Source organism: Jatropha curcas, chromosome 8, assembly GCF_041381405.1.
Source record: "Jatropha curcas cultivar XTBG-Jc1 chromosome 8, XTBG_Jcur_1.0, whole genome shotgun sequence".
Classification (NCBI taxonomy): Eukaryota; Viridiplantae; Streptophyta; class Magnoliopsida; order Malpighiales; family Euphorbiaceae; genus Jatropha; species Jatropha curcas.
In genome coordinates, this window is record NC_143158.1 from 22,550,183 (window position 1) to 22,577,591 (window position 27,409).

At 33.7% G+C, this 27,409-nt stretch overlaps 1 protein-coding gene and 1 long non-coding RNA gene across 2 annotated transcripts; one reads left to right on the plus strand and one right to left on the minus strand.

Moving 5' to 3' along the window:
- Nucleotides 1-1,637: 1,637 nt before the first annotated feature.
- On the minus strand, nt 1,638-10,009 carry LOC105643907 (glycosyltransferase BC10). The gene is made up of 11 exons (XM_012229149.3): nt 9,783-10,009; nt 7,905-8,396; nt 5,781-5,879; nt 4,635-4,735; nt 4,436-4,507; nt 4,103-4,193; nt 3,495-3,575; nt 2,718-2,777; nt 2,507-2,629; nt 2,115-2,153; nt 1,638-2,016 (listed from the first exon to the last, which is right to left on the minus strand). Exons 2-11 carry the CDS (start codon nt 8,286-8,288, stop codon nt 1,888-1,890), a joined length of 1,179 nt encoding a protein of 392 aa, XP_012084539.1. The 5' UTR covers nt 8,289-8,396; nt 9,783-10,009; the 3' UTR covers nt 1,638-1,887.
- A 14,033-nt stretch (nt 10,010-24,042) lies between these two features.
- LOC110010527 (uncharacterized) lies at nt 24,043-26,919 on the plus strand. The gene is made up of 2 exons (XR_002285516.3): nt 24,043-24,623; nt 26,039-26,919. It is a non-coding gene; the product is annotated as an uncharacterized LOC110010527 (long non-coding RNA).
- Nucleotides 26,920-27,409: the final 490 nt, after the last annotated feature.

Consider the following 27,409-nt stretch of genomic DNA (forward strand, 5'->3'; position numbering starts at 1 on the left):
TAGCATCATGGTCAAGCCAAGCTAGAAGACCAGAAGGGAACCATTCATTTCTTTCCTAGCTTTTCATCTATTTCTTCAACCCTAGTCCTCTAATTTTTCCTCAAGATTGACGGGTCCTTCATGCTTAAATATTCCAACCATTGTTAAAGCTACACAGGATTTGTTACAACCAGATTCAACTGAACGATCCAATATTAAGGTAAACCTATAAACTTAATTAATCCCTAAGTAATTAAATATATTATATAATATTAATATATGTAATTATGAATTCTGTGAGTTAATTTAGTTTATAATCTTGACTTAAACCTACAATAAAGATGCTCTAGAAACAATTAATCCATGAATATGTGGAGAAAGAATGATAGACAAAATGAAATTGATACGAGGATAGCCTCACATCAAAATCTCTCTAACTCTCTTGTCAAACCAGTCTCCTTTGATCCACCGAGTCCACCTCTCCCTCTATCTCTTAATCTCCATCGATGTTCATAAAAGTTTTCATAAAAAATTTTCTTTTACATCTGACGCTTCCCTCTGCAGCCTTAAATGTGTCTATCTTTTGAAGCGGTTAACTAATTTTCATAGAGCAGCTAGGAAAAAATACAAGCCAAGAAAAAAAGATAAGAACTGAATACCAATCCTAGATAGAACTGAATACAAGTCAACTGAGTGAAGCTCCTGCCAATGCAAGACAAAATCTAGCTTAAGCTCCAGCGTGGACCTGGAGATACTTTTTGATTCTGTTTATACATGAGATATATATATATTGCTCCGATAACTGATTTTGCTATGTTTAGTGAGTTCATGGATATATATATATATATACATGCTTTTTGAAAATTGCAGTAGTAACATGCATGTGTCATATTGTGTCATGTTTTGGATTTAGGGATATTATATGTGTCATGTTTTGGGTTTCAGAGTATTATAGCTGCACTATGAAAATTAGTTAACCGCTATAGAGATAGGCACAATCCATTTAAGGCTAAAGAGAACAGCATCAGATGTAAAAGAAAATTTTTTATGAAAATTGATATGGACACGTACATAAATGGAGATTAAGAGACAGAGAGAGAGGTGGACTCAATGGATCAAAGGAGACGGGTTTGAAAAGAGAATCAGAGAGATGAAAAAGATATAGGTCTAGTTGGTATTAATTTTTGGTTATTGAAACGGTGCGCCTCAATAAATATGAGGTGTTCAGTAAATTTAACCAAATGAGTTATTTGAGTCTCTCCATTTATAGTTTTATAGTAAGAAAATTAACTTTTTTTTATTATTTAGAGTGCAATTATCACCAAAGTTCATAATTAGGCTGCTCGTGGAATAAAGGGGGTTTTATGGTGAAATTGCAACAATTTGTAAATTGATGGTGAAAGAGTACATTAGGCCTTATTTAGGCCAAAATGAAAAATTTTGAGGGAATTTGGGAGGCTATATAAAAGACTGAACAAAGAAAGTAATGTCCAAATTTAGTAACAACTGCTCAAATAAGTTAATATACAACCTCAATCTGTTTTTCCATTTACACAGCTTTCAAAGGAGTGGTGCCAAAGTTTTGTATCTCCAAGTTCACATTTTTCGACTTTTACAAAAGATCCAGCCATTAAATGCACCCCCCCAAAATTTCCTATACCCATCAAGAGCCCAAAATGGAAGGGAGAAAAATGGACAATATATTATCCACCCCGAATTGTTAGCCTTCAGCTCAGCTAAGTCACTCTAAGACCCCTCCGAGCGGCCCATGCACAAGAGAACAGTGCCAGGGGGCATTTGCACGCAGCATTTACAAACTTTTAGGATATATGAGAAACTAAGATGACATGTGATGGTGGGGATGAACTGTTGATTTAATCAAAGAATTTAGAGTCAAAATTATCTCACTCAAATTGTTGAATAATTGGAGAATAGCTGCAGCAGGTTATCAATAGCTTCTGGATAGAATTTCCTAGCGAATAAGTAACATGGCCGTTGGATACCATTCCATAAGCATGGCTGTATTAGCACTTCCTTCTGCAAAAGCCAAGAGAAGCATACAAATACATAGAGATAAAAGTTACAGTATGGCAAATAACTTGAAGGAAATACAATGGATGTTTCTGAAATTGTACCTTTTCATCACTTGTCACATGTATGCTCAAGTCAATTGACTGCAAACAAATAAAACATTCAAGACTATCGACTGCAGATGTTCTATAAGAAAGATAACATAACAGAAATGGCATGCCAAACTATGCAAAATAGAAACATGCAGCCCAAGTTCTGACTGCTAGTCATATCATCTTGAGGGGGAAAGAAAAGAACTAGTTACAAAAGTATATCTGCCCCCAAGAAGATGAGAGGAAATCTGGAGGGTTCTTTTTGCCCTTCATTCTCACTACTCAATGCTATCAGGCACAAACTTGGAAGTACCATAACAGAAATGTTTAATTCTCTACAAAACACAAAAGCTCCAATGACCATATTTCAACAAGAAACAATTACTTAGAAGCAAAGAGCATACCGTAATATTCTTCAGAAGCTCGAAAGTAACATCCTGAGCCCTATAAGACTTAGGATGCCACTTCCTCTCAGACCAATCAACATGTGTTATTGACCAATTTGCAATACCACCAGGATCAACAATCTGATGTAACATAACAAACTCAGAGATATTAGAAACCAAAATATAAAGAACCCAAAGTTGACAATGGATTATAGAGAAAGGTTCTCACATTGAAAAAGGTTGGCAAATAATGTTCATCAGCAATACAATTCTTCCCTTCCAAACCAGGCTGTAATTATCAAGGAGATCCACATCAGTATTGCTGTGATCCAGGCATCATTTACAAACTCAATAATATACATAGTTGCTTTCGAAGTCAAGAATTTGACTTTGTTCCACAAGCATAATTGCGACATATCAGGCTTGCAAAAGATTAATGTCAATCAAAAAGATGGTGAGTTGTGACTCATCACATTAGAATATTGTATGAAAAGAAGAAGATGAAGACGATAGTAGACGAGAAAATAGGAAGAAAAATCCTCAAAGGAAATACAATTAAAAAAAAAAGTTTTCCTTCCTGCTTTTAATCATTCCATCAATGGAAAATGGAAAATATATGAATAATTCTTGTCCATTTTACACCTCCAACGCTTGGAATTTCATAAGCAAACAAGCAGGCCAAATTAAAGATCTCATTCCTTGGAAAGATATATAAATAGGCTCAAAAGAAATTAGGCCAAAAAACTTTAACATTTTCCCCAATACCTTGATGTGGCACATTTGTAATTTGGTTACAATTTATGCTAGAAGAAACCAAAGGATTATGTTACAGAACAAGCATACAAGAAATCTTAAGCCATGTTGCCCATAAGCACCACGAAAGAAGACATTGGACATACTTAAACACATGTTGTTCAGTAGTAGTTAGAATAAAAGGTGGGACTTCCAACACATTTCATACCAGGTTAATGTTCATAAGATGAAGTTGGCATCAAGGAAAAACTACCTTGCAGAACTGACGGAATTTTGAGTAGTAAAGACTATCAGCTGTAATTATCACAGCATGCTGTCGTTTCACTGAAAACCACTGCATAAATAACTATTCATTAAAAATTGTGACAAGAAGATGCTGATAGAAATTAAAACTAAAGGGCACCACAATCACACATCTAAACCAAAGGCTCGCTTGTCAACATGTCACCCAGGTTAGGAAAGTGTGAAGAAGCTCGTATTTGTTTATACATGCATAAAAGTACAGGCATTCATATTATATACCAAATAAACTACAATGATGCCCCAACATGTAAAACCTTGCCTCAAGAACATGAATTTAATAGCCAAAAGGAGGGCACTAAATCAAAATGGTGATCGGTCAGTGAGAAATTACTGATAAACAAGTTCATGCAGCCTTCAACCGGCACTTCATGTTCAATAGACAGTAATAAAGCCAGAGAAAATTTGCTGGATTGTTTTTCTGGCCACTTATTTAAGGCTTACCACACAAATGAAGCCACATACACTAATTGGCTTGAGACAAATGAACACATTTCACAGACCATGTTCCCAAACCCTGGCACCAAATTAGAGAATTAGGGAAACCCTGGCACCACATACCTGAGCACCCTTTCTGAAGTCTTTCATCTCCACTTCCGGTAGCATATGCTCTGAATACCTACCATTCCCATGCGGACCAGGATCATAAAAGCTGAAATCAGAAGGAAAATTGCATCAGCAAGGACAAACAAGATCAAACTAACTTGGAAATATATTAGCCAATGTATATTTCTCTCAAGGGCTAATTAATTTGTATGTATAATTTCACCTTCTGTCACACAGAATTTACTGAAGGATAGAGAGCAAGAAAGAAGAAATGGGAAAAGGGGTAGGAGGACTGAGATGCGGATCACACTGTAACAAAAGTACAGTATAGAATGTAATGGCACTTACGAATCAACATAGCTGATATTGGTGTACATCAGATAGTTGTAGATGTAGTCGAAGGTATGTAATGGCACACAACTGGCATAGCAAAGAAGAATAGTCATTAACCAAAGATAGCTAAAGTCATCAAAAAATTATATTTCGCTTCTATTTAAGTTCTGTAGATCAATGACATTAGAATCAGAATATTCATAATCTGAATTACCTATCAGAAAGTAACACAAAATGCTGGTTGTCAGGATCTTTCAGTGCATTTGCCAAAAGTCGCCTTTCTGCATCAACCATTGAAATTTTTCCCCACACCACCTGCAAAATAATTAATAGCATATATGATTATACAACTATTGAATCACTCACTATCTGATTATATAACATAAGAATGATATGATGATATCTAAATTCCAATCGGTAGTCATCAAGAACTTACAATAACAAATATAATTTTCATAAAATAAGATGACTTGTGATGCATTTAATAAGAATAAATTAATATAATTTTCTAAACAACTTCATTGATGACATTGTCTATTGAGAATGATCAACAAAAATAGGGTTGCCTCCCAATTGGAGGGTCATGAAGAAGAAGTCAGTACGTATCCCACGTATACTTATAATAATTGACAAACTTAGCCTCAAGATTTTAGTCATTATGTCTAAGGCACTTCAGGAAGCACTAGGGGGAAAAAATAGTGAAAATTCAAGGAGAAACTAAAGACAGATTAAATAAATAAATGAAAGAGATTATCAGGTTTTATACAGGAGATACTATTTTCTATTCTACAGAGAATGAACAGTGTTATTGAGCCATGATGGAAATATTAAGACACTGCAAGTTCTCAGAACAACCAAAACAAATGGGAAAGCATAGCAAGGTGATGCAGGAGCAATCCTAGTCCTAATTGGATTCCTAGCACAACTAGGATTTTATTTAATTTACTGTTTTATTTCAGATTTGCATTAGTTTTCCGTTTCCTTATTTGATTAGGATTTACTATTTTATCATTGAATAGGAATAGAGTTTTAATTCTTTCTTTAATTAGGATTCCTAGTCTAGTTAGGATTTATCACTATAAATAGACAGCACTAGTAGCATTGTAAATCATCTTATTTTCCTCATAATTTTAATTCAAAGGTTATAAACCTAATTATTTACTGTTCCACCTACAATCAACCCTATTCTAGCTTACTTGTTAAAAACTGACAGCCCTACATCTTCCCCCTGCGTCACAAGGTATTGAATATACTTAACCTTCATTCTTCTTCTAAGCCACATTTATGAGCAACAAACATGAAAATAGAAAAGGCAATGATGACTAAAACGAAATGAGTTACTGAAATCAAATTTTTGAACCTGGCGACTGCGTATGTCTCGATTAACAAAGTATCGGCTCACATGCACTGGTTTTTCTTTGGATGCGTGAATGTAGACTGAGAATCTGCCTTCATGACCCTGACCAAATTAATGAACTAGCTTTAACTAAAGAAAAAGTTAGATTAAAACAATCACAGGACCATCAGCAGTTGAAAAAAGAAAATTGTACAAATTATTGTAGCATTTCTCAAGGCACCAATAAGAAAATTGGAAAACAAAGCCTAAAACGAAGAATTCAAACGGCAAAAACAAATTGGCTTAGCAGCCATCATCATTTCTAGTTCTGTTCATTCTCAAAGAAACATTATATATTAAAGACATTACTGTACTGCTCCTGTCCTTTTTTTTTCTTCTTAATATCATTACATACAGGAAAAAAAAAAAATTAAATGTTAGATATGGAATGAAACATCAGAGGAACATCTGAAAATATAAGGCATTAGAACAGCAAATCAAGGACATCTTCCACTTAATTCTTAAATATGCTTTCAGGTCAAGATAATGTTTCAACTCTTGTCCGTCTTTCCTTTCAAATGCCACATCCCCAGCACAGTTTAGAACAATGAAACCTATATCCAGCTTCATCATATTTTTGTTTGACAAGGGCCACAATGAACACTAAATCTCAACTAAATTCTACTTATCCAACTTACTACAAAAACTTACATGAGACATATCTAGTTTGCCACACGTATCTACGATAACATCACAAGATCCTTTTGATAGCTCAGATAAGCACAGCAGACACAGATAAAATGTCCTATACTAGTGATAATTTGCATAACTTCTTAGTCATTAATAACTGTGCAATAACAATTCTCATTGGCAATGTCAGTATGAAGAATGATTAAATTATCATAGAGTCAATCAACTCTGCTATATGACTACAATCTCACCAATAATTTTTTTAAGCTCTATGACTGCCTTATCATGTTTTCTTTCACAATGTTCTTCTTTTTGTTCCCCATTTTAATAAGTAGACATAATACACAACTTATTAAGATTAAGAATTGCTATTGGAATTGAAAATTCTTCCCTGATTTTATACCAATCATTTTTCTTAAGGTACAACAATTTCTTAGAGATTAAGAATCCTTGGTTGAGATAAGCAATGTCCTTTCGATAGTTCAGACAAGCATAGCAGACAGAGAAAAAACATGTCCTATATCAATAACAATGTGCTTAAGACTTTCACTCGTCATTAACTGTGCAACAATAATTCTCATTGGCAATGTAGTACTAAAAATAATTAAATTATCAAGGAGTCAATAAACTCTGCTATATGACTATAATCACCAAAAATTCTTTAAGCTCTATGACTACCTTACCATGACTTTTCATGCATAATATCTCTTCCTTTTATTCCCCATTTTAACCGATTAGACGTAATATACACCTTCTTGAGATTAAGATTGCTATTGGAATTGAAAATTCCTTAATGTTATACTGATCATTTGTCCAATATACAATACTTCCTGGAGATCAAGCATCCTAATCCTCCACTCTTAAGTCTATTTAGCAACTCCTTTTGTTAAACTATATTTCTTTCTACCATTTTCAGCAGATCAAGGTCATATTTCAAGGTAAGATAATGTATGACATATTAAAGCAGTGGTGTCCATTGGCCTACTTTTATTTATCCTTTGATGCGGGGCTCTTCAAGCCCTTTTCCTTCTCCCCTTTTTTAAGACACTAATAATCGAAAGCATCTTCTGCAGTTAAAGAAATTTTTTTAATATGCTAACTTGCGATCTTGAGGAAGAGAAATTAACACACGCATAAACAGAGATTTTAAACCAAAACAATAATAATAATAATAATAATAATAATAATAATAATAATAAAAGTTAGCATCACGAATCACCAATTTCTGACACAAAATTAATTGGTCAGATTCAGAGATATTAGTTGGATGAGCTTACATAATCTGAATTGTTTGCATGGTGAAGTGCCATTTTTACTTTTTTAAGTTCGTATTGGAAGATAACTTTTTTTTTTTTTTTTTTCTCCCTTCAGTAGATTAGAAATTAATATTGGAAAAAAATTCCCAAAAATATATAGAAACATTATCTGCGATTAGCATAAAATATAAAAAAGACTTACGTGGAAAAACTTGTCCCACAGCTTCTCAAAAGGTAATGAACCAGGAGTCAAGAACATGAAAGCAATTTTAGGATTTTTTGTTTGAATTGGCGGTGTATTCAATATCTCCTTAACCACAATATGAGAAGCGATTTCTTGATCTGTATAGTCCCTTGTTGGAGCAGGTGGAAGCCAATCAGTAAGAACCTTGCAACCTCTGGAAGAAAATACATAACAAGCCGCATTGCTTTGGGGCGGATAGATATAAGCACAGACGAGAAACAGGCTGACCATTGAAACCAAGACAATAATCCATATTGGCCTCTTCAGAGGAGGACGGTGGCGAGCCCCAGGCAAGATCTGCATATCACCCATGCCTAGACGCCACGCCTGAGCTGCCTTCATTTATTAGAAGCACATAACATGGAGGTCATGTGCCTCTATCATAAACATCCACCTCTATAAGAAACTTAATGGCCGAGATAAAAACCTTCAATGATAGTTTAGGAAAACCTGAAAATGGACAAGATACACAATTCAATCAGAATGCTAGATATGCACACTAAACGCAATTATCTTCCAATAATCAATCAATCAATCAATCAATCAAAAGATAACACAATAATGAACCATCCGAAAACAACACAGACAAAAAAAGAGGAAATCAATTTTTAGCAAAATTAATAAAATGCCCTGCAATACAAACTGAAAATTTGGCAAGACATTCATATCATTCTACTATAAATTGCAGAACATAACCCAGTCTAGTGGCAAGAAAGATAATAATTAATAAGTTACCCAGTTAAAGAACAATGCATGCTATATTCCCAAATATCAAAAAGGCAACTTCTTTAATTAACCCCACATAAAATAAAAAAATAAAAAAAAAAGGGGGAAAAATAGCAAACCAGATCCCCGATAGAAAAATAGTTCAAACATTTACCCAGCACAGAAATAAAACACACATCAAATCAAGCAATAAACTCTTTAGTTCCCCCTTTCCAATGCAACACTCGAAAGGACAAAATAAAATAAATAAAAATAAAAATGGAAAAACTAGAAAAAAAATAAGCAAGAACAGAGTTGTGATTTTAGTAGTGAACAATAATAAACTAGAAAACAAATAACTGTGAGGTAAAAATTTTGTAAAAATAAAAACCATTGTTGTCAAATCTTGCTCATTCAGGTAGCATTTCAAATTTCTAAATTTGCTAGTTGCCAAAAAATTTTAACTTTCAAATTTCGTTTCTCTTTCTATTTGCCTTTCCCAGAAAACAAACAGGACAAAAATTGAACCAGTTTCTGAGGAATTAAAGAAAAATACCCAACCATATAAATAAATCAAATGTAAACAAGATCAAGAAAGTTATACAAACAAACCAAGTTTGATCAGCCAACCCTTTGATTCAAAAAAAGTCCTCAATTTTCCCAACTACTAAAACCAACCCTTTGTTTCCTCATCAACGCAACAAACTAAATAAATTTAACTCCTTAACATAAAAGTCAAACCCAACACCAATGACTCGTTCAAAATCCAAATCCAAATAAAAGAAATGCTCATTCAATTGCTTATTTGTCAACCCAAAACCCCTGTCCCACAAATTAAGAACTTTGCCACTCTTCTGCACACCGCCCCATGTTTGGTTTCAAAGAGAAAACCAGAAAACAAAAGAAAAAAAAAAAAAAAAAAAAAAAAAAAAAAAAAAAAAAACCTGTTTCTTATCATTTAACTCTAACAAACCCATTACACTGACTCGGATCATGCATGCACAAAACTTACAATGAATAAAAACAATCACTATCTTCCCTCGTCATTTCTCCATCCCAGAATCAGAAACAGCGGGAAAACAGAATCCAAATCAAGAAACGATAAATTTTGGAATGAGAAGCGAAAATTACCTGAGAATGTAAAGCTCAACGTACAGATCTTTCCAATTGGGAACTTTCTCTCTTCCAACCCAATCTATCGATTAAAAGATCTAACAGAAGTACAAGAAAAAGGCTGTTTGCCGAGTTAACTATCGTTCAAGATCTAGGGCAAGCAAAACCGAGGAAAACAAGAACTGAACAGGAAAGAGAGAAAGACAGAGTTTTTATATTTTATATGCGAGAGATTGTTAGATTATGATTCTTTTAGACGATTTGTTTTTGTTTTGTTTCGCGTCTGTTACTTTTTTTTCTTCTTTCTACTTCGAGAGAGAGAGTGTGTGTATGTGTGTGCTGAGTGTGTCAAGTAGCAATAGTTTTTGGTTCCGTTCAAAATGGAAGCAGGGGAGAATTCCAACCCGCGAATTTTTTTTTTTTTTTTTACTATTTCTTTATATTTTGTGTGGATGAATATTTTTTTTTTTTTTTTTAACCTAAACGCAGCAACGGAGCGTGGGGTTATGGGTCCTATTACTAAAACCGTCCATTTGTTGCTCTTTCTCTAGTAGTAACCAAACGACCGGTCAAATATTGTAGTACAGCGTAAAAAAGTAGGCCTTTTTTATGGGCCAGGAATGTTAACCGGCCGGGTCGAGGCGGGTTATGCCCATCCCGGCGCCGCCCGAAACTTCACAGTTCTGTCCGTTTCCACCATTAAACCCGAAATGAAAAAAAAGATCTCGTCTGTTAAAAACAAAAAAAAATTTCAACCCTATCCTGCCTATAAAAATTTATGTATAAAATACATTTATTTATATATTATATATAATAAAGATCAATCAAAAATACGTAAATATATTTTTTACATTTTTTTATTCGAGGAGAGCTCAAGACTTGCACTGTCGTTTATAATGAAAAAATTTTCAGATGCAGTATTTTAAAAGCGGATTTAAATTTTGAAAAAAAAAATTATTTTATTTCTAATAAAACGGGTGGTGTCGTGTTTATTAATGGCTCCATATTTGCAATTACTAAAGTCATTTGGTTAAATTAATTTCAAATTCATTATTTTTTATTTAATATGAGTTAATTAAATTTTTTTTTTTTTTTGAGAAAGAGTTCATTAAATGTTGATATGGCATAAATAAACTAAATATCATAAAAAGGAAATAAATTAGTTAATTAAAATAAAGATAATGATAAAGTTGAGTTAGTAGAGTTATTGACATATAATAGCATCAAAGGAGAGAGCAAAGAAAGAGCATACAATGACACGGATAGTGCCCTATCAACCTCATTTAACACCTCCAATGATGGAAGAAAGTATTTCAATGAACTATAAATAGAAGGAGCATATACAGAAAGATGACCCCTAACAACAATAAAACAATTAAGGTGCCGTTTGTTTTGGTTTTTTATTTTTAATCTTTAAAATTAAACAAAACTCATTTGTTTAAAATCATCCGTTTGCATTATATGGAAGCCAAGTGTAAACCTTTGAAATTGCCAAATATGAAAAAGATAACAATTATTTAGCACGGTTGAAAGAAGATAAGGTGTAATGACAGCAATTGTAAGAAGATAAGTTGTTTTATATTTTTAGATAATGTCTTTATCATGATAATATCTATTAGTTACATCCTATTAAGATAATACATTAAATTAAATTAAACTACAAATAACCCAAGCTATAAAATAAGAAATACTTAATTTCTTATTTAATAAATACGTTGTTGTGTGGAGTAGTTTTATATACCAGGAGCTAGGTTGCACAGACAAGAGATACGAAATCTATGCTAATAAATAAATAATTATTTATAATAAATAAAAAACATAAAATAAAAAATATTTAATTTTATATTTTAATGTTTACCTTGATGTATGAGATAGTTTTATATACCAGAAGTTAAGTTGCACAGATACGAGACACGAGATACGAGAACGTACGAGATATAATAATAAATAAATAATCATTTATAATAAATAGAAAATATAAAATAAAAAAGAACTTAATTTTTTATTTTAAAATAATTACTTTAAAGTAAAATTAAATTAAAATACATATAAATCAAACTATAAAATTGTCACGACCCGTTTCCGTGGACCGGACCGGCACTAGGGCCCAGGTAAGCTTAAGGCCCCCGAGGCCCGTAGTAAGCCTAAATTATTCAATCTGTCTATATGATTCTCCTAATTTCAACAAAACAGTAAGCCCATATATAACCATGTGACCCAATCACAATTAATACATAATATGTAACCAGGACCTATCCACAATAAATTATAATCACATTATGGGCTTACTGGTTCACCTGCAGCTAATTACATAATCTTTAATTTATAGCGTAGTGCTAATAATAAAGCCCAATATAAATACACAACCCTATAACTGCGGAGTTCAATAATAATCTAATAGTAGAGTGACTTATACATCCAAATTTAAATAACAGAAATATAAAGTTTACATTTATAACTCTGCGGAGAAGATTGCAGAGCTTCAGTCGAATCAGCTGCTTCCTAGCACCTGGGAGGTTTGGAGAGAAGGGGGTGAGTTTTGCAACTCAGTGAATAATAATAAATAATACACACCACATACAGTCAAGCAAAATGCACCCTAGTATACTGAATGAACACACAACAGTCAATCATATAACATTACATTAGCACCCACAAACAATATCACTTTCAAATAATCACATCACGTGGAAATTAGTCAGTGGAGTCACCGAATCCCCGATGAGCCGTCCTCCCACATGGCTCATCCTCTCACATGTGCACCAGGGAGCCGATCCCCCATACTGGCCGACCGGTCTAATCCTTACTTGACCAGCCCTCTCATTGTTTTTCCATTCTCTCTTTTCTTTTTCATACCAACAGGAGGTAACCCGGTCGTCTCCATCAAATCTAGATCATCAGGCGCTCACAACAGGAGGCCACCCTGCGGGCTGCGATCAAATCTAGATTATCAGGTGAGCCCAATGAAGAAACCAACCTGTGGTTTTTCATATCACACAGATCATAGCAGTCGGTGCACACGGGGGCGCCGATCTCCCATTTACCCGGCCAAATTTCATATCATATTCAGGATCCATGTCACATATACCATTCTCACAAACCCATGGTGATCCACTTCATCCCAATTCCACACAAACAAATCACAGCATAGCCACAGCACAAATAATCAGACAATTCATTCATCATAATACACCAATTTCATCCAAATGCACAATTATATATAAGTATAATTATAGTGATCGTAACATAATATATATGATAAAATACTTATAATATATTGTAAATATATAAATAAAAATATAAGGTTTATAAATAAATGTTATGCAAATGCAGTGTTGATATGCATTATTTACTATTACTCACTATGATGGAGAGCGAAATTCTAGCTTTGATGTTGTCCTGGAGGAGCACTAGATGGACCCGGGCGATCTAAGAAATTTAAAGAATGACACCAGAAAATAATTATATCAGATAAGATATTTATTTACCTTTAATAATTTTTATTTCCTATTCTTACTTTTTATACTTAATTATTCTCTATATTAAATTTCTTTTCTGACATAACTTTTATTCTTATTATTATTATTATTATTATTATTATTATTTTATTCTATTTTATTTTATTTTATCTAACTCTAGTTTATTTATTTTCTTCTACCGAAATTTATTTTATTTTTATACCAATTTTATTTTTATTTTTCTACCGAAATTTCGGCAGCATCTCCCTTAAAAATTGGACTATCTACCTATTAAAATATCAACAATTTCACAAGTATTCAATCCATACGGCCCATCCGTCGGGCAATTAATCAAACAACATTTTCCCATCCTCCTCCAATCTCAACATCACCACACAATCCAAATTATACATTACAATAACATTATATTTAAACTACCTTAATTAAATCAATACTAAAATTATAAAACTGTTAACTACTCACAATTATCAAATTAAATTAACCAAATTACTTAACTACAAATAATAAAATTAATTTAATTAACTAGCATTACTAACATTAACTTAACTAAACTAATTGACTACAAGTAATAAAATTAATTTCATTAACTAATATTACTAAATTAATTAACTTCAAATAATAAAATTAATCTAATTAACTAATATTACTAACATTAACTAAATCGACTAAAATTATTAAAATTAAAATAACTAAACTGAAACACCCTGAATTTTTATTTTTGAAACCTTTGAATTTTTGACGGTATGGGCCATAAATAGTGAATAATTTTAATTCGAGTTCAAATTTTGCAAATTGGGCCCAAGCCCAAATATAATGTCGAAAACCTTGAATCGAGAACAGTTAAATTCTCGAGTAATAAAATGAAAGTCCAGCAATTAATCTAGTAGGTATATATATAAATTAATTTTCCTAAAAATCAAATATGATTACTAACTATGTTTTTATTTTTATTTAGCTAATGGAGGAAATGTTATGAAACCTAATTAAAATAATTAAAATAAATTGAACCGGACCCGAAACGCAAATTGATTATTCGAAGACCAAGTGAAAAACCATGCAAACCGAGTAAAATCGATCCGAAACATTAAATTAGACCAAACCGGTTCGAATCGAACCGGAATGGTCTAGAAGCCTAAGATTTTTCTTTCTTTTCTTTTTTTTCTTTTCTTTTTCTTTTTTTTTTTCTTTCCCTTCTTCTTCCTTGCGCCTAGGCATGGTCACGGTTCCGGAACCGGCGGTTCCGGTTCCAGAAAAGCTGGAACCGGAACCGAACCGAAATGGTCCGGTTCCGGTTCCGGTTCCGAACCGTTCGGTTCCGGTTCCGGTTCCGGTTCCGATCCGATTACAAAACCGACGGTTCCGATTGGTTTTCCGGTGAATCGCATAATTTTAAATTTTAAATTTTGGATACCGGTTTAAAAAAAAATTTTATGTGAACATAAAAAATTAAAAAATACAGTTAAAAAATTTTAAAATATGAAGACCGGTTAAAAAAAAAATTATTTGAACATGAAAAATTTAAAAATACACCTAAAAAATTTTAAATTTTGAAGATCGGTTTAAAAAAAAATTATTTGAACATAAAAAATTAAAAAATACACCTAAAAAATTAAAAAATACTTCAATTAAATTTATTTTTTTAAAGACTTGAATTGTTGAGTGTTGAACATAATGATTTTTTTAAAAAAAATTTTGAACTGAATTTTTTTTTTTAAGTTTGAACAAAATTAAAAAAAAAAATGGGCTTGAACTTAATTTTTTTTTTTTGTTTAAAAAAAAATTAAGTTGCCTACGTATCCTCTTGGGGTTTAGAGGAATCAAAGCCCACGTAGTTCTTACTTACCTTATATCAATTTCACCCCTTTTTACCTTAATCGCTATTTGCACCACCGGTTGATGTTCCCGTTGAGGACCCATCGTATAAATCAAATAAATCTTCATTTTCTTTTGGATTTTCTTGGGCTGTTATGTAACATCCTCTTGAGTTGAGTCGGGTTGAACCAAACCTGGTTGGGGTAGAATGGATGATAAGTGGACTTATTTGCATGGAAAGTTTAGGACTTGTTTGCCTCCAAACATATAGCTTGGGTAGTAAGTTGTAGCCTTTGTATACTTGAGGTACCAATTAGAGAGTTTACACAGTCAAATCACTTCTTCTAGAGTCTACCCGTTCCTATCATTTTCACTTTCCTATTTTCACGTTTCTCATTTTCTTCTTACGTTTCCCTTCCATTTCCTTGCACTTTTCATGCAAGTTACGCAGTAAGTCCACTCCAAGTAAGTAGAATTCCTTGAAGTTATATGTTATTCACTCTTTAATTGAGTTATATTGGAGATGAGTTATGAGAATTCTTGTGTATAGGAGAAGAAAGTTCAAAGGTAGCAGAAAAGAGAAGCTAAAACAGAGCCCCAGCTTTGTGGCAAGACAGGTTTGATATCTCTTGTTATTTCCCATGTTCTTTGCATGAAAAATTGTGTGGAGTGTTGCTCATGAGATCATATGTTGCTTATTGTGGAGTGAGAGGATTGAAAATGATGTGAAAACAGGGGATGGAATGAGTTTATGAACCAGAGTTTGCTGGAAATTTTACCAGCAACTTCATCTTGATTTTGACCCCAGTAAATGATGGAACTAGGAATTGTCATAGAAGAGTTATTTGTTCCTCTATGTGTTATCTTTACGTGGGCTTTTGAATCACTCAATTTGAAGTTGTATATTGAGAGTTATGGCCAAAAGAACACAGACTGCACAATCTGGAAACACGTCGCGCGCCCGCGCGGTCTGGAAAGCAAGTCGCGCTCGCGACTTTCACATGCGCGGTCGCGACTTTGGCCAAAAACTCTCTGACTCTCAAATGGCACATTTCGCGCTCACGAACTCCACAAGCGCGCTCGCGACTTCATCTCGCGCTCGCGACTTGTGCTGCGCGGTCGCGACTTGAGCCAGAAACCTCTCTGACTCTCGATTGCACTTCTCGCGCTCGCGAGGTTTGAAGACGCGCTCGCGACTTCTCCCTGGGAAGCATCTCGCGCTCGCGACTTTTCCCTGCGCGCTCGCGACTTGTGTTTTCCTGCATTTTGGACTTCATTTTCTATACAATTACATTCCTTTGCTCAACATGCATGCATCCAATCATTGTAAAACAAAAATATAATATAAGAACATGGATTAAAACAACATGTAAGCATTTATATGGTGCGAAATCAAATCAATATGATGAACTATGACGTTGTGAAACCATTTATGTGCTATTGTGTTACATTGTTGACATGCTAATCTTAAGCTCCATTGAGGTTAGGTAGAAACTATGTAGATAAGGCTATGTCGCGACATAGAATAGCAGATCTGCGCCCCATACAGTTTGGAACTCCGGCTACAGGCCGTTGAGTGGATATGATTAAACCGTGCGGTGCAAATCCGGTTAGGGGCACCAAAACGGACAATATTGGCATAGGCGAATCCGGTTCGGGGCCTATAGCATACAGTTTCATCCAGTTTCATACAGTTTATCTTATCACTTCGGTTTCACTATAACCTTATGGAGCCATACAGATATTTTAACTTGCTATTGCATGAATCAGACAGTAAAATAAACAGTAAGAAAGATCATCAAGGTGAAATGAAAGCCGTATGTTATGTGTGATTATATGTACTTATATAATTCTTTCTGCATATATGTGTGCTTAATTATGTCTTTCTATATTGAGATATCCACTGAGCTGTAATAGCTCAGCGAGTTACCTGTTTAACTCGCAGGTTTTGAGATTGGTCTATAGAGCGACAGCGTACAACTGCAGCAGTTCATCTGTAGAAGACACAGTCTTCAGGGTAGCTCCCTATTTTGATATGTATCTTTTATTATTCTTTCATGGCATGTACAGAGCACACAGTTGGGCCCATCTCATTTTGAACACTTGTATAATGTATATAAATATTCAGTACACTAGTAATGTAAACGGCATCGGTATATATATATAAATATTCAGTATTATGATATCAGCATGTCTAATCATACAGTCAACCAGTGTTGTAGCATCTCGACTCGGTTCATTCGGGTTAACGGGTGGACCGGGAAGGGGTGTTACATGTTAGTTCGGCTTTGGTCCAATCATCCACGCACGCTTGTGCTTCTAATGAATCGGGGGTCATACGAGATCGTGTTTCATCAAGTATGTTACCTCCTTGACTAAAAGCTTGTTCAACCGCAACAGTGGAGACCGGAGCTGCTAAAATTTGTTTTGCAAGTAAAGAAAGAATTGGAAAAGTATTTGCGTGACGACTCCACCAATCTAAAATTGGAAAATCTGCATCTGCATAATTATCACCAAACTCAAAAGAAGTTGTTAGATAATTGTCAAATTCAGAAATAGAACTGGATTCCCTTGTTCTTTTTTGTCTTTGCAATAAAACTTGTTGAGCAACATCAACACCACTTACCCTTTGTGTTGAAAATTGTGGAATATTAGATTGAGAAGAAGTAGAAATAGAAGTAGATGAACTAGAAACTTGAACAAATTCATTATATAATTGCATAATATTTTGTTTAACTTCATGCACTAGTACATTTATATTAACATTATCTTCTACATCAAGATTTAATACGTCATAATAAATAGTCAAATAATCACATAAAATATCCATTCTACATCTAGGATCAAATACAATAGCAACAAGATAAAGAGGTGGTATATTTTTAAAATAAGATAACCATTTTTTTTTCATTTAAAAAATACAATCTTTTAATAAATCATCATTTTGAAATTCTTGTAGTGCAGTAACAATATTAATACACATAGGTAAAAATAAATTAGATGTGGGATAATAAACTCCACTAAATTTATAGGTAGCATCATTAAAAATTTTTAAAATATCTAAAATTTTTGCACAAATCTCCCAATTTTGTGGATATAAATTAATATCCTCAATATTATTAGTAACAAAAAAACATAATAATTCTTTATAAGAAAAAGACTCGTTTAGTAATTCATATGTTGAATTCCAACGAGTTGGGACATCCCTTGGAAAACGTTTTGGTCTTTTATTATTTTCTTTACAAAATTTAGCCCAACTTTTCATCACTTGGGGATGTGTCCATAAATATGAAATAGCTTTTTTAATTGGAGAAATAAAAGAATCAAGAATTTTCAAACCATCTTGTACACATAAATTTAAAACATGGCATGCACATCTTATATGAAAAAATTTACCACCAATATTTGGTTCACAAATTTTTTTAAGTTCAATAATTGATCTAGTATTTGCAGAAGCATTATCAAATGAAATAGAAAAAATTTTTTTTGTCAACCTATATTCATCTAAAATTGAAACAATTACTCTATAAATATTAATTGCAGTATGTTTATCATCAAAAACACGAAAACCAATAATTCTTTTTTGAATTTTCCAATCATCATCAATCCAATGACATGTAATACCCATATAAGAATGCATTTGCCAATGATCACTCCAAACATCACAACAAATTGAAACACGAATTTTCAATTGAGAAAATAAAAGTTCTAACTCTTTTTTTCCTTTGTTATATAAAGAAATAATAGTTCGTTTTACAGTATTTCTTGGTACTCTTTTAGCACAAGGATTTAAAGCTTTTTGACAATAATTATTAAAACCTAATTTTTCACCAAAACTAAAAGATAAATGTTCCATAGAAATCATTTTTGCTAATTCTTTTTTTTGTATTTTATCAGAATATTTAAATAAAGAAAGGTTAGAAGCGTACCCGGAAATTTGTTGTTGAGACCGATCAACTCCTATTTTTGTTGGATGTTTTGCCTCCAAATGCTTCCAAAATGATCCATAGCCGCCCGCTTGTTTAAATTTATAAGATTTTCCACAATAATTGCAAATTACATCGTACATTTTCTCACCTTTGAATTTTTTTGTGAAATGAATGGAGAATATGTCGGAACTTTGTCTTGCTCTTCTAACAATTTTTGCTCGTTGCTCTTGCTCTTGCTCTTCATCTTCTTGAAATTGCTCATTAAATTCGGATTCTTGAGTTGGAATATCCAAATTTTCATTTGGAAAACCTTCAAAATTAAATTGGTCGGGAATCATATCATAGATGTCGTTTGTAGGGATAGATGATTCTCCAATTTTTCCCTTGCCCTTACCCGAATTTGAGTTTCCTCCACTTGCCATTATATGATAATAAAATATAATTTGGAAAATTGAATAAAAAAAATTAGAGAGAATAATTACTTAATAAGAGATATTGTAGAGTAGAGAAGAATAAATGAATAATATAGAGTAGAGTGTAGTATATTGTAGAGAGAGTAAGTAGAGAGTGTAGTATATTGTAGAGAGAGTAAGTAGAGAGAGTTGAGATTTTTTTGTAATGAATTTGTAAATAAAATGAGGTATTTATAATAAATCCAAAAATTCATTTTTCCAAAAATACCCTTAAAACTAGCCGTTATATAGCCGTTTATGGCTGTTGGGAGGGGTAATTAAGACATTTCACAAAAAAAAAAAAATCAAAAATCTGATAGTTACAACGGCTAGAACCGCCGGTTCGAATCGGTTCGAACCGGCGGTTCTAACCGGCCGGAGAACCGGCGGTTCCAGTCCGGTTCCGACCGGTTCTCTGGAACCGCCGGTTCTGGTTCCTCATTTGCAGGAACCGGAACCGAACCGGATTTTTTCGGTCCCGGTTCCGGTTCTCACCGGTTCCGGGCCGGTTCGAACCGACGGTTCCGGTTCCCGGAACCGTAATTTGGCCATGCCTACTTGCGCCAGCACCAGCGCGCGATCTCCTTCTCCCCCTCCTCTTCTTTTTCCGACAACCGAAGACAAACGCCGCGCCTCCTCGCCATCGCCTCCACGTTGCAGCGAATCCCGGCTTACCTTCCCATCTCTCTTTAGTCTCTGGCGTACGCAGGAGGTGCAGGAGAGCCGCGACATCCTTCGATCGGAAGATCGCGTCGAGCCTCCTCCTGCCCGATTTTCCGGCGGCGTCAATTCAGCACTGTCGAGGAAGAAGATTCGATCTCTCTTCTTCACTCTCTCCTTCCCGTTCCGGCTGGTGCAACGAACCAAGAAACTGCGATCACAGCGCGTAGTAGGTAAAGTCGCATTCAAAACCTTGGTGAGTTCTATATGACCCCTTTTCCTTCAATTATTTAACTTATTCAATAGCTCATTTGAAGAAAGGGTTGTTAGAATCATGAATGAGAAATGCTAGGTTCCTGAAACACTAGTCACACGACTGGAAGTTGGGAAAAATCTGATTTTTGACTATTAATTGACACTACAACTGCATTTTTCAAGGAAATGTGTAAGTTAGGGTGTGTATTGTAGGTCCTATGAAAGAACTTAGAATGATTGTGATATGGTAGCAGCCAACCTAGCTATTTGCTTAAAATTTCTGCTTTGATATGAGGCATTTGACATAATAAGTTAAGTTTTGTTGGTAAATGAATTAACTAGTGTTTATAATATGGATTTTGATCGAGAAACCTTGATTTGCTTAGGTTGGCAGCAGCTATCTTCAATTATTTCTATTGATTTTTGGTTTGACATGGTACAATTAAGGTTGTAAATCTAATTTTTGCGTGGAATTAGTTAGTTGGTGTGATCCATGATTTTGAGATAGAAAAACTTAATTCTTTTGCGAATTGACAGCTGTTATGAAATTGATCCTTATAAATTTTGACTAATCAAAGCTAAGAATGAGGTTGTAAGTTCAATTTTTGCAAGGTGGGTTAGTTGTTGCGTAATCTATGATTTTAGTATAGAAGAGCTATGAATTTTTGTATTTTGGCAGCAATGACCTTAGACTTTGCATTGTTTTAGAACAACAAAAATATATAAGTGAGTATATTTCCAAGTTTCTATATTGGTTGATATATAAATGCTTATTTATATTTGATAGACGATTAAAATGGGTTTGTTAGCTATGATCATGTATGGTGAGGAAGATGATTCGTAGATCATTAAATTCAATTATGAGATCCTTGTTAATAATCAAGAAAATAAAAGAGTTTATGAATTATAATTGCATACGATTATTAAAGGTATATGTATTTGGAATAAGAATTATATGAAATTAACTAACTTAACAGTATAAGATTTGTTTGTATATGTATGTATAAACGATTTCATTTATTCGGTATTCAGCTAAAGTGGCTAATTATATTGATGTGAAGCAGGAATGATTGAAATATGCATGGAACATGTTTGAATTATTAGTTGAATGTTGACATTGTTGTTTCTGAAGGAGGAAGGGAAATTAATTTATTTGATTGCCCGATGGATGGGCTGTGTGTGTAATGGTTGATGGATATAATATTGCTGATATTTAAGCAGGTAGATAATCCCACTTTTAGGGGAGACGCTGCCGAAATTTCGATAGAACTTAGATTAGTTTTAATTAACAATATAATTAATAAGTTTATTTAAATAAATTCTATAAATAAAGTACCCTGATTAATTATTTATTATCATTATTATTCATTTAAGTATTCGAATATTTATTTATTTATTTCCATTGTTATTGTTTATCATTATTATTATTTGTTGATTTATTACTATTTGTTGTTAACACTATTACTTATTTATTTGCATTTGATTTTGGATGCCTAATTGTGCATTGCATTATGATGTTTAATTGATTAATATGTTTGCATTTAATTGTAATACTTGATTAATTGCGTTGTGATATTGTTGTGCTTTGTTGTGTGGAATTGGGATGAAGTGGGTCACCATGGGTTTGTGAGGACGGTTGGACCGTCGGCCGGGTAAATGGGAGATCGGCGCCCCTGTGTGCACCTACTGCTATGATCTGTGTGATATGGAAAACCACAGGTTGGTTTCTTTATTGGGCGCACCTGATAATCTAGATTTGATCGCAGCCCGCAGGGTGGCCTCCTGTTGTGAGCGCCTGATGATCTAGATTTGATGGAGACGACCGGTTACCTCCTGTTGGTATGGGAAAAGAAAAGAGAGAATGGAAAAACAATGAGAGGGCTGGTCAAGTGAGGATTAGACCGGTCGGCCAGTATGGGGGATCGGCTCCCTGGTGCACACGTTATGAGAGGATGGGCCATGCGGGAGGACGGCTCATCGGGGGTTTCGGTGACGCCACAGACCTATTTCCACGTGATGTGATTATTTGAAAGTGATATTAATTGTGATTACTGGTGATATGCCATTTGTGTGACTGACTGTATGAGCATATAACTAGTCAGGAGACTAGATTGATATATTTACACATTTGTGTGAATGTGTGTGTTGTGCAATAATAGTTACTTCTTAGAAAGCTCACATATCTTGTTTAATTTTTCAGAAAGTAAGTTTCCCTTTAAATCGGTCAAGCTATGTTCCTTCGCTGCAGGGTTAGAAATAAAATTTTACTAGTTCAATAATTATTTTTTGCTATGTATCTATATGTATAAAATTCTATGTATACATCCGTCAGTGAACTCCGCAGTTATAGTATTTGTATACTTTTAAGTTGTGTATTATTACAGATGGAATAATTCTGTAAGCCTGTATTCTAAATATAGTATATTGTAAGCAGAGAAATTTGTAAATGTTTAAAATTATATTGAGATAGCAAATTTGTAGTGTTTCAGGCTTACTACGGGCCTCGGGGGCCTTAAGCTTACCTGGGCCCTAGTGCCGGTCCGGCCCATGGAATCGGGTCGTGACATAAACTAAATCAATTAACTAAATAAATTAACTAAATAAATTCAAGAACACTAACTTAACTAAATAAATTACCTACAAACAATTAATTTCATTCACTAAAACTAAATTATACCTCATATATTGTTGCCGGAATTCGATTAACCGGAAATGGGGCTGGTGGCCGGAGGTCGACTGGCGGTGTGGAGAGAGGCGGCGAGGGCTGGGCGGCGCGCAGTGGATCTGCTGTCTCTCGCCAGTCACACAGAGATAGACGCAGGGAAGAAGAAAAGAGAAGAAAAGAAAAGAGAAGAAAAGAAAAGAAAGAAAGAAAGAAGAAAAGGAAGAAAGGAGGAGATGGTGGTGGTGCGGTGGTGGGCTGGAGGTGGCGCAGAAATGGTGGGTGAGAAATGAAGGTGCAGCGCTGGATATATAAAAAAAAAAGGAATTTTCTAGATGCTTTGGGTCGAACCGGTTCGGTTCGATTCGATTCGGCCCAAATCATCGATTTTTAACTGGTTTTCAGCCTTTTTCAATCGATTTTCGATCCGGTTTCTCACAGTATTCGCACTAAAATATTAATATTAATTTACAGGCTGTCGGTTTATTAAATTTAATTGGAAAAATCTTTGAAAATAAAAATTTGGGTTGTTTCAAAAATAAAAAATATTTAATTTTTTATTTCAATGATTACCTTGACGTATGGGGTAGTCTTGTATATCAGAAGTTTGGTTGCACAAATACAGGACAGGAGATACGGAAACGTACGGAATATGAAAATAAATAAACAATCATTTATAATAAATAATAAATAAAAAATAAAAAATTACTTAATTTCTTATTTCAATATAATTAGTTAAATTCTCAAAATTATTATCGCTATTGGAAAATCTATGTCTATTTATATTGTATATAAAAATATGGTAGTTTTGCTTTATATGGAAGCCAATTGTAAGTAGCATAGTGAGATGACCCGGAAAATTAATTTCACAAATTTTTCATTTAAAAATTTAATAAGAAATTCTAACCAATGAAATTCAGTGAAAAATAATTTTATTATTGCCAAGCCTGACCCGTAATCCAAGTGGAAATCTTGTAAATTCAAGCAAAAACCCGAAATTGAGCTAAATCCGCCCTGAATCGGACCAAACCAGCCCATAACCAATTAGAAGTGTCTAGAAGTGCAAAAATCCCCATTGGGTCGTAACCCCCTTCTCTCCTTCCAGTTAATGTCGACCCCAGCAGCTCTCCCCTCCCCTTGGTCTCATTTTTCCGGAGACGCTAGCCTTCAACCGACGGGCGTGATCTCTTCCTCTCCTTAGCAACAGCTCTGGTCACTGCTTCCCCTATCTCCGGCCTGCCAGTCTTAGTGCAAAGATAAGAGAGACAGACCCCGATTTGGTATTGCCGGCCGACCTCAAGCAATTTTCAACTATTCTTCAATTAGATAAGCCGATTATCCTCCCTCCTCACTCATTTGCAAGTTATTTTATCTAGATTGGGCGAATTATTGAAGGAATTGATCAAATGGAACTTAGGGCTTTAAGGATAAAAATCTGGATTGCGTTAGATATTGACATAATTTGTACTAGTTGTCTATAGAACTGAATCCTATATGGAATTTGCTATGTGTTAGCGTATGAGTTGCAAGATTCTGGCATCAAGGTACCTCCGGCCACCAAAAAGGGCAACAACGGTAGAGGCTCCGGTGACCGGAATTCCTCATAGACAGTATGTTCCAATTTCTCTATAGATTCTAATTTTGCAATTAGTTTTGTACTTTGATATTGTTTAGTGCTCGAATCATTAGACGATAGAAATCGAAAATCAGGCTTCTAAGCCTCAAATATAACAAAAACTTAAATTAAGGAGGGATTATATGAACTGTAAGCTTGGTTTGGTAGAAATGCAGTAGCTAATAGTTGAGAATGACTAGAAATGACTATTACTTTGATTTAAGATGTTCAGTGTTATTGATTCCAAATATAGATTATGATGCAAGGATAAATATACATGCGTTTACAATTAGCAGTGGGTGAAAAAAATATTTAGTGTTAATTATCGATTAGTATATATATATATATATATATATATATATATACACTTATGTAAATATTGATGTTATGAATCCATTCCTTAGTAATCAATGATCCTACAATTTCATAAACTGTAAACTTGGATATGGAAAATAGAGATTTCTCTTAGAATAACAACAACTATATGGGAATCTCCATGCTCTTTAGTTGAGATAAGCTATGGATTGAAGCTAATTTCTTGAAAGATGATGAAGAAACTGATGTGTTTATCTTAGGTTACGAGAAAAAAAAAAAAATATATATATATATATAGAAACAAGAAACAAGATAGTGAGTAGAATATGGGGTTAGATATAGTTTGGGATTTCTGTGGTTATAGTTCCTTCCATATTATTCTATTACTTTAACTTTAAGAATGATGACATGAGAAGTAATGCGGTATATGAATTCCTTGTTGAATGGTGAATTTGTTAGCTAATTTTTATGTGATGAATAATAGAATTCTCGAAGCGTCTAAACAGTTATCGAATTGTTTAGCTTTCTAAATTGGAATATGAATAGAGAATGTAAGATTGCAAGTTATGGGTGATTATTGTGATGGACTGTGTGGATTGAATGAATATATAGAGAGTATTTGACATTATCTTAACAGGTAGAAAATCCTATTTTTAGGGGAGGCTCTGCCAAAATTTCAATAGAATCTAGGCTAGTTATATTTAATGGATAAGTTAATAGGTTTGTTTGGAATAATTCTTTAATATGATACATTTAAAATAAATCTCTTTATTTACTTTAGTTCTTTCCTTTTGCATCTATAATTTATTAGATTGTCCGAGTTTGTCCATCATTCCTGCAAATCAAAAATCCGAGAGCTTCCTTTCTTCTTCATCACTGTGAATACTAATAAACAGCGCACTACCATTTGCATCATGCATAATTGCATTCCTACATAATCCGCTAATGACCTATTTATTTAATTAGTAATTATTTATTTTTATAGCATAAAATATTCATTACTTTATACTTAAGTATATATGTGTATATTTATGTGTTTGCATAACAATATTTGTTTAATTAATGTGCTTGCATTTAAATGCCATGTTTGATTAGATGTGTTGTGATGATGATGTGCTGTATGTGTGAAATTGGGATGAAGTGGGTCACCGTTGGGTTTGTGAAGGCAGTCTTCGATACCGTCGGCCATGTATGGGTAGATCAGCGCCCCGTGTGCATATGATGATATGGATTATGTGGAAAACCATAGGGTGACCTCGTGTTGGTATGGAAAGAAAAGAGAGTATAAAAAAAATGAGAGGGCTAGTCAAGTGATGATTAGACCGGTCGGCCATGTATGGGGGATCGGCTCTCTAGTGCACAAGTCATGCGAGGATGGGCCATGTGCGAGGATGGCTCATCGGGGGTTTCGATGATGCCACTGACCAATTTCCACTTGTTTGATTATTTGAAGGTGTAATTACTTGTAAGTGCTGATGTTGTGCCATATGCTTGACTGGTTATGTGTTCATTTTAGTATTTTAGGAAGCATTTCGTGTGAATACTTGTGTTATGCAATATTTATTATTCATTATAAAACTCATTTCTTTGTTTAACTTTTTCAAGAAGTAGATTATTCTTTGTCTCGGCTAAAGCTCTGTTTCCTTCACTGCAAAGCTAGAAAAGTAATTTCCTAATTCCAGTAATTATTTAAATTGTGAGCATTATATACAAGAACTTATTTATTACAGTTTGATATTGAACTTCGCAGTTATAGGATCATGATAATTCCAATTATGTACGAGTGTAATCATGTTAACGGATAACTAGGTTGATGATTTAGAGAACTATAGGTGCATATACGGATAGTTAGCCCATATCATAAATAATGTGTAATGTAATTGGGCCCAAGTTATGAATTATTTGAAATGATGGATTTGGGCAAGATATAATATAATCATAAGATTTGTTATATAAAATACTATGAGCTTATTGTTCCTGTGGTCTAATGTGATTTGATTGAATTTAGTGATTCAGGCTTACTATGGGTCTTGGAGGCCTTATGCTTACCTAGATTCTAGTGCCGGTTCGACTATGGTTTCGGGTCATGACATATAGTTTGCCACTTGACATTATTTTGGATTATAGAGTGACCAATGTTAGAATTCACATTTAGCACAAGTGTAAGAATCGTAAAAAGATAAGTCGTTTTATATTTTCAGATAATTCCTGTATCAAGATAATATCTGTAAAAAAGATTATCTATAACATTTAATATATTAATATAAATTTATTTCTTTTTACAAAACAATTAATAAGTAATCCACACGTTGAAAAAGAGTGTGAATAAATAATACATTACTATTAAATAAACAATATATAAGCAATTTAAAAAATATAAATTGGAACATATGAGATATGACAATTTTTAAAAAAGTAGGACATTCATATGCTTAGGACACACTATTAACATTTCAATTAAATAAA

Coding starts and splice junctions, on each gene's coding strand:
- LOC105643907 (XM_012229149.3), bottom strand. CDS start 8,288: ATGAAGGCAGCTCAGGCGTGGCGTCTAGGCATGGGTGATATGCAGATC. Junction 5,880..7,904: donor TGTGGGACAAGTTTTTCCAC/GTAAGTCTTTTT, acceptor TAATTTGGTCAG/GGTCATGAAGGCAGATTCTC. Junction 2,154..2,506: donor AGCTTCTGAAGAATATTACG/GTATGCTCTTTG, acceptor ATTTGTTTGCAG/TCAATTGACTTGAGCATACA.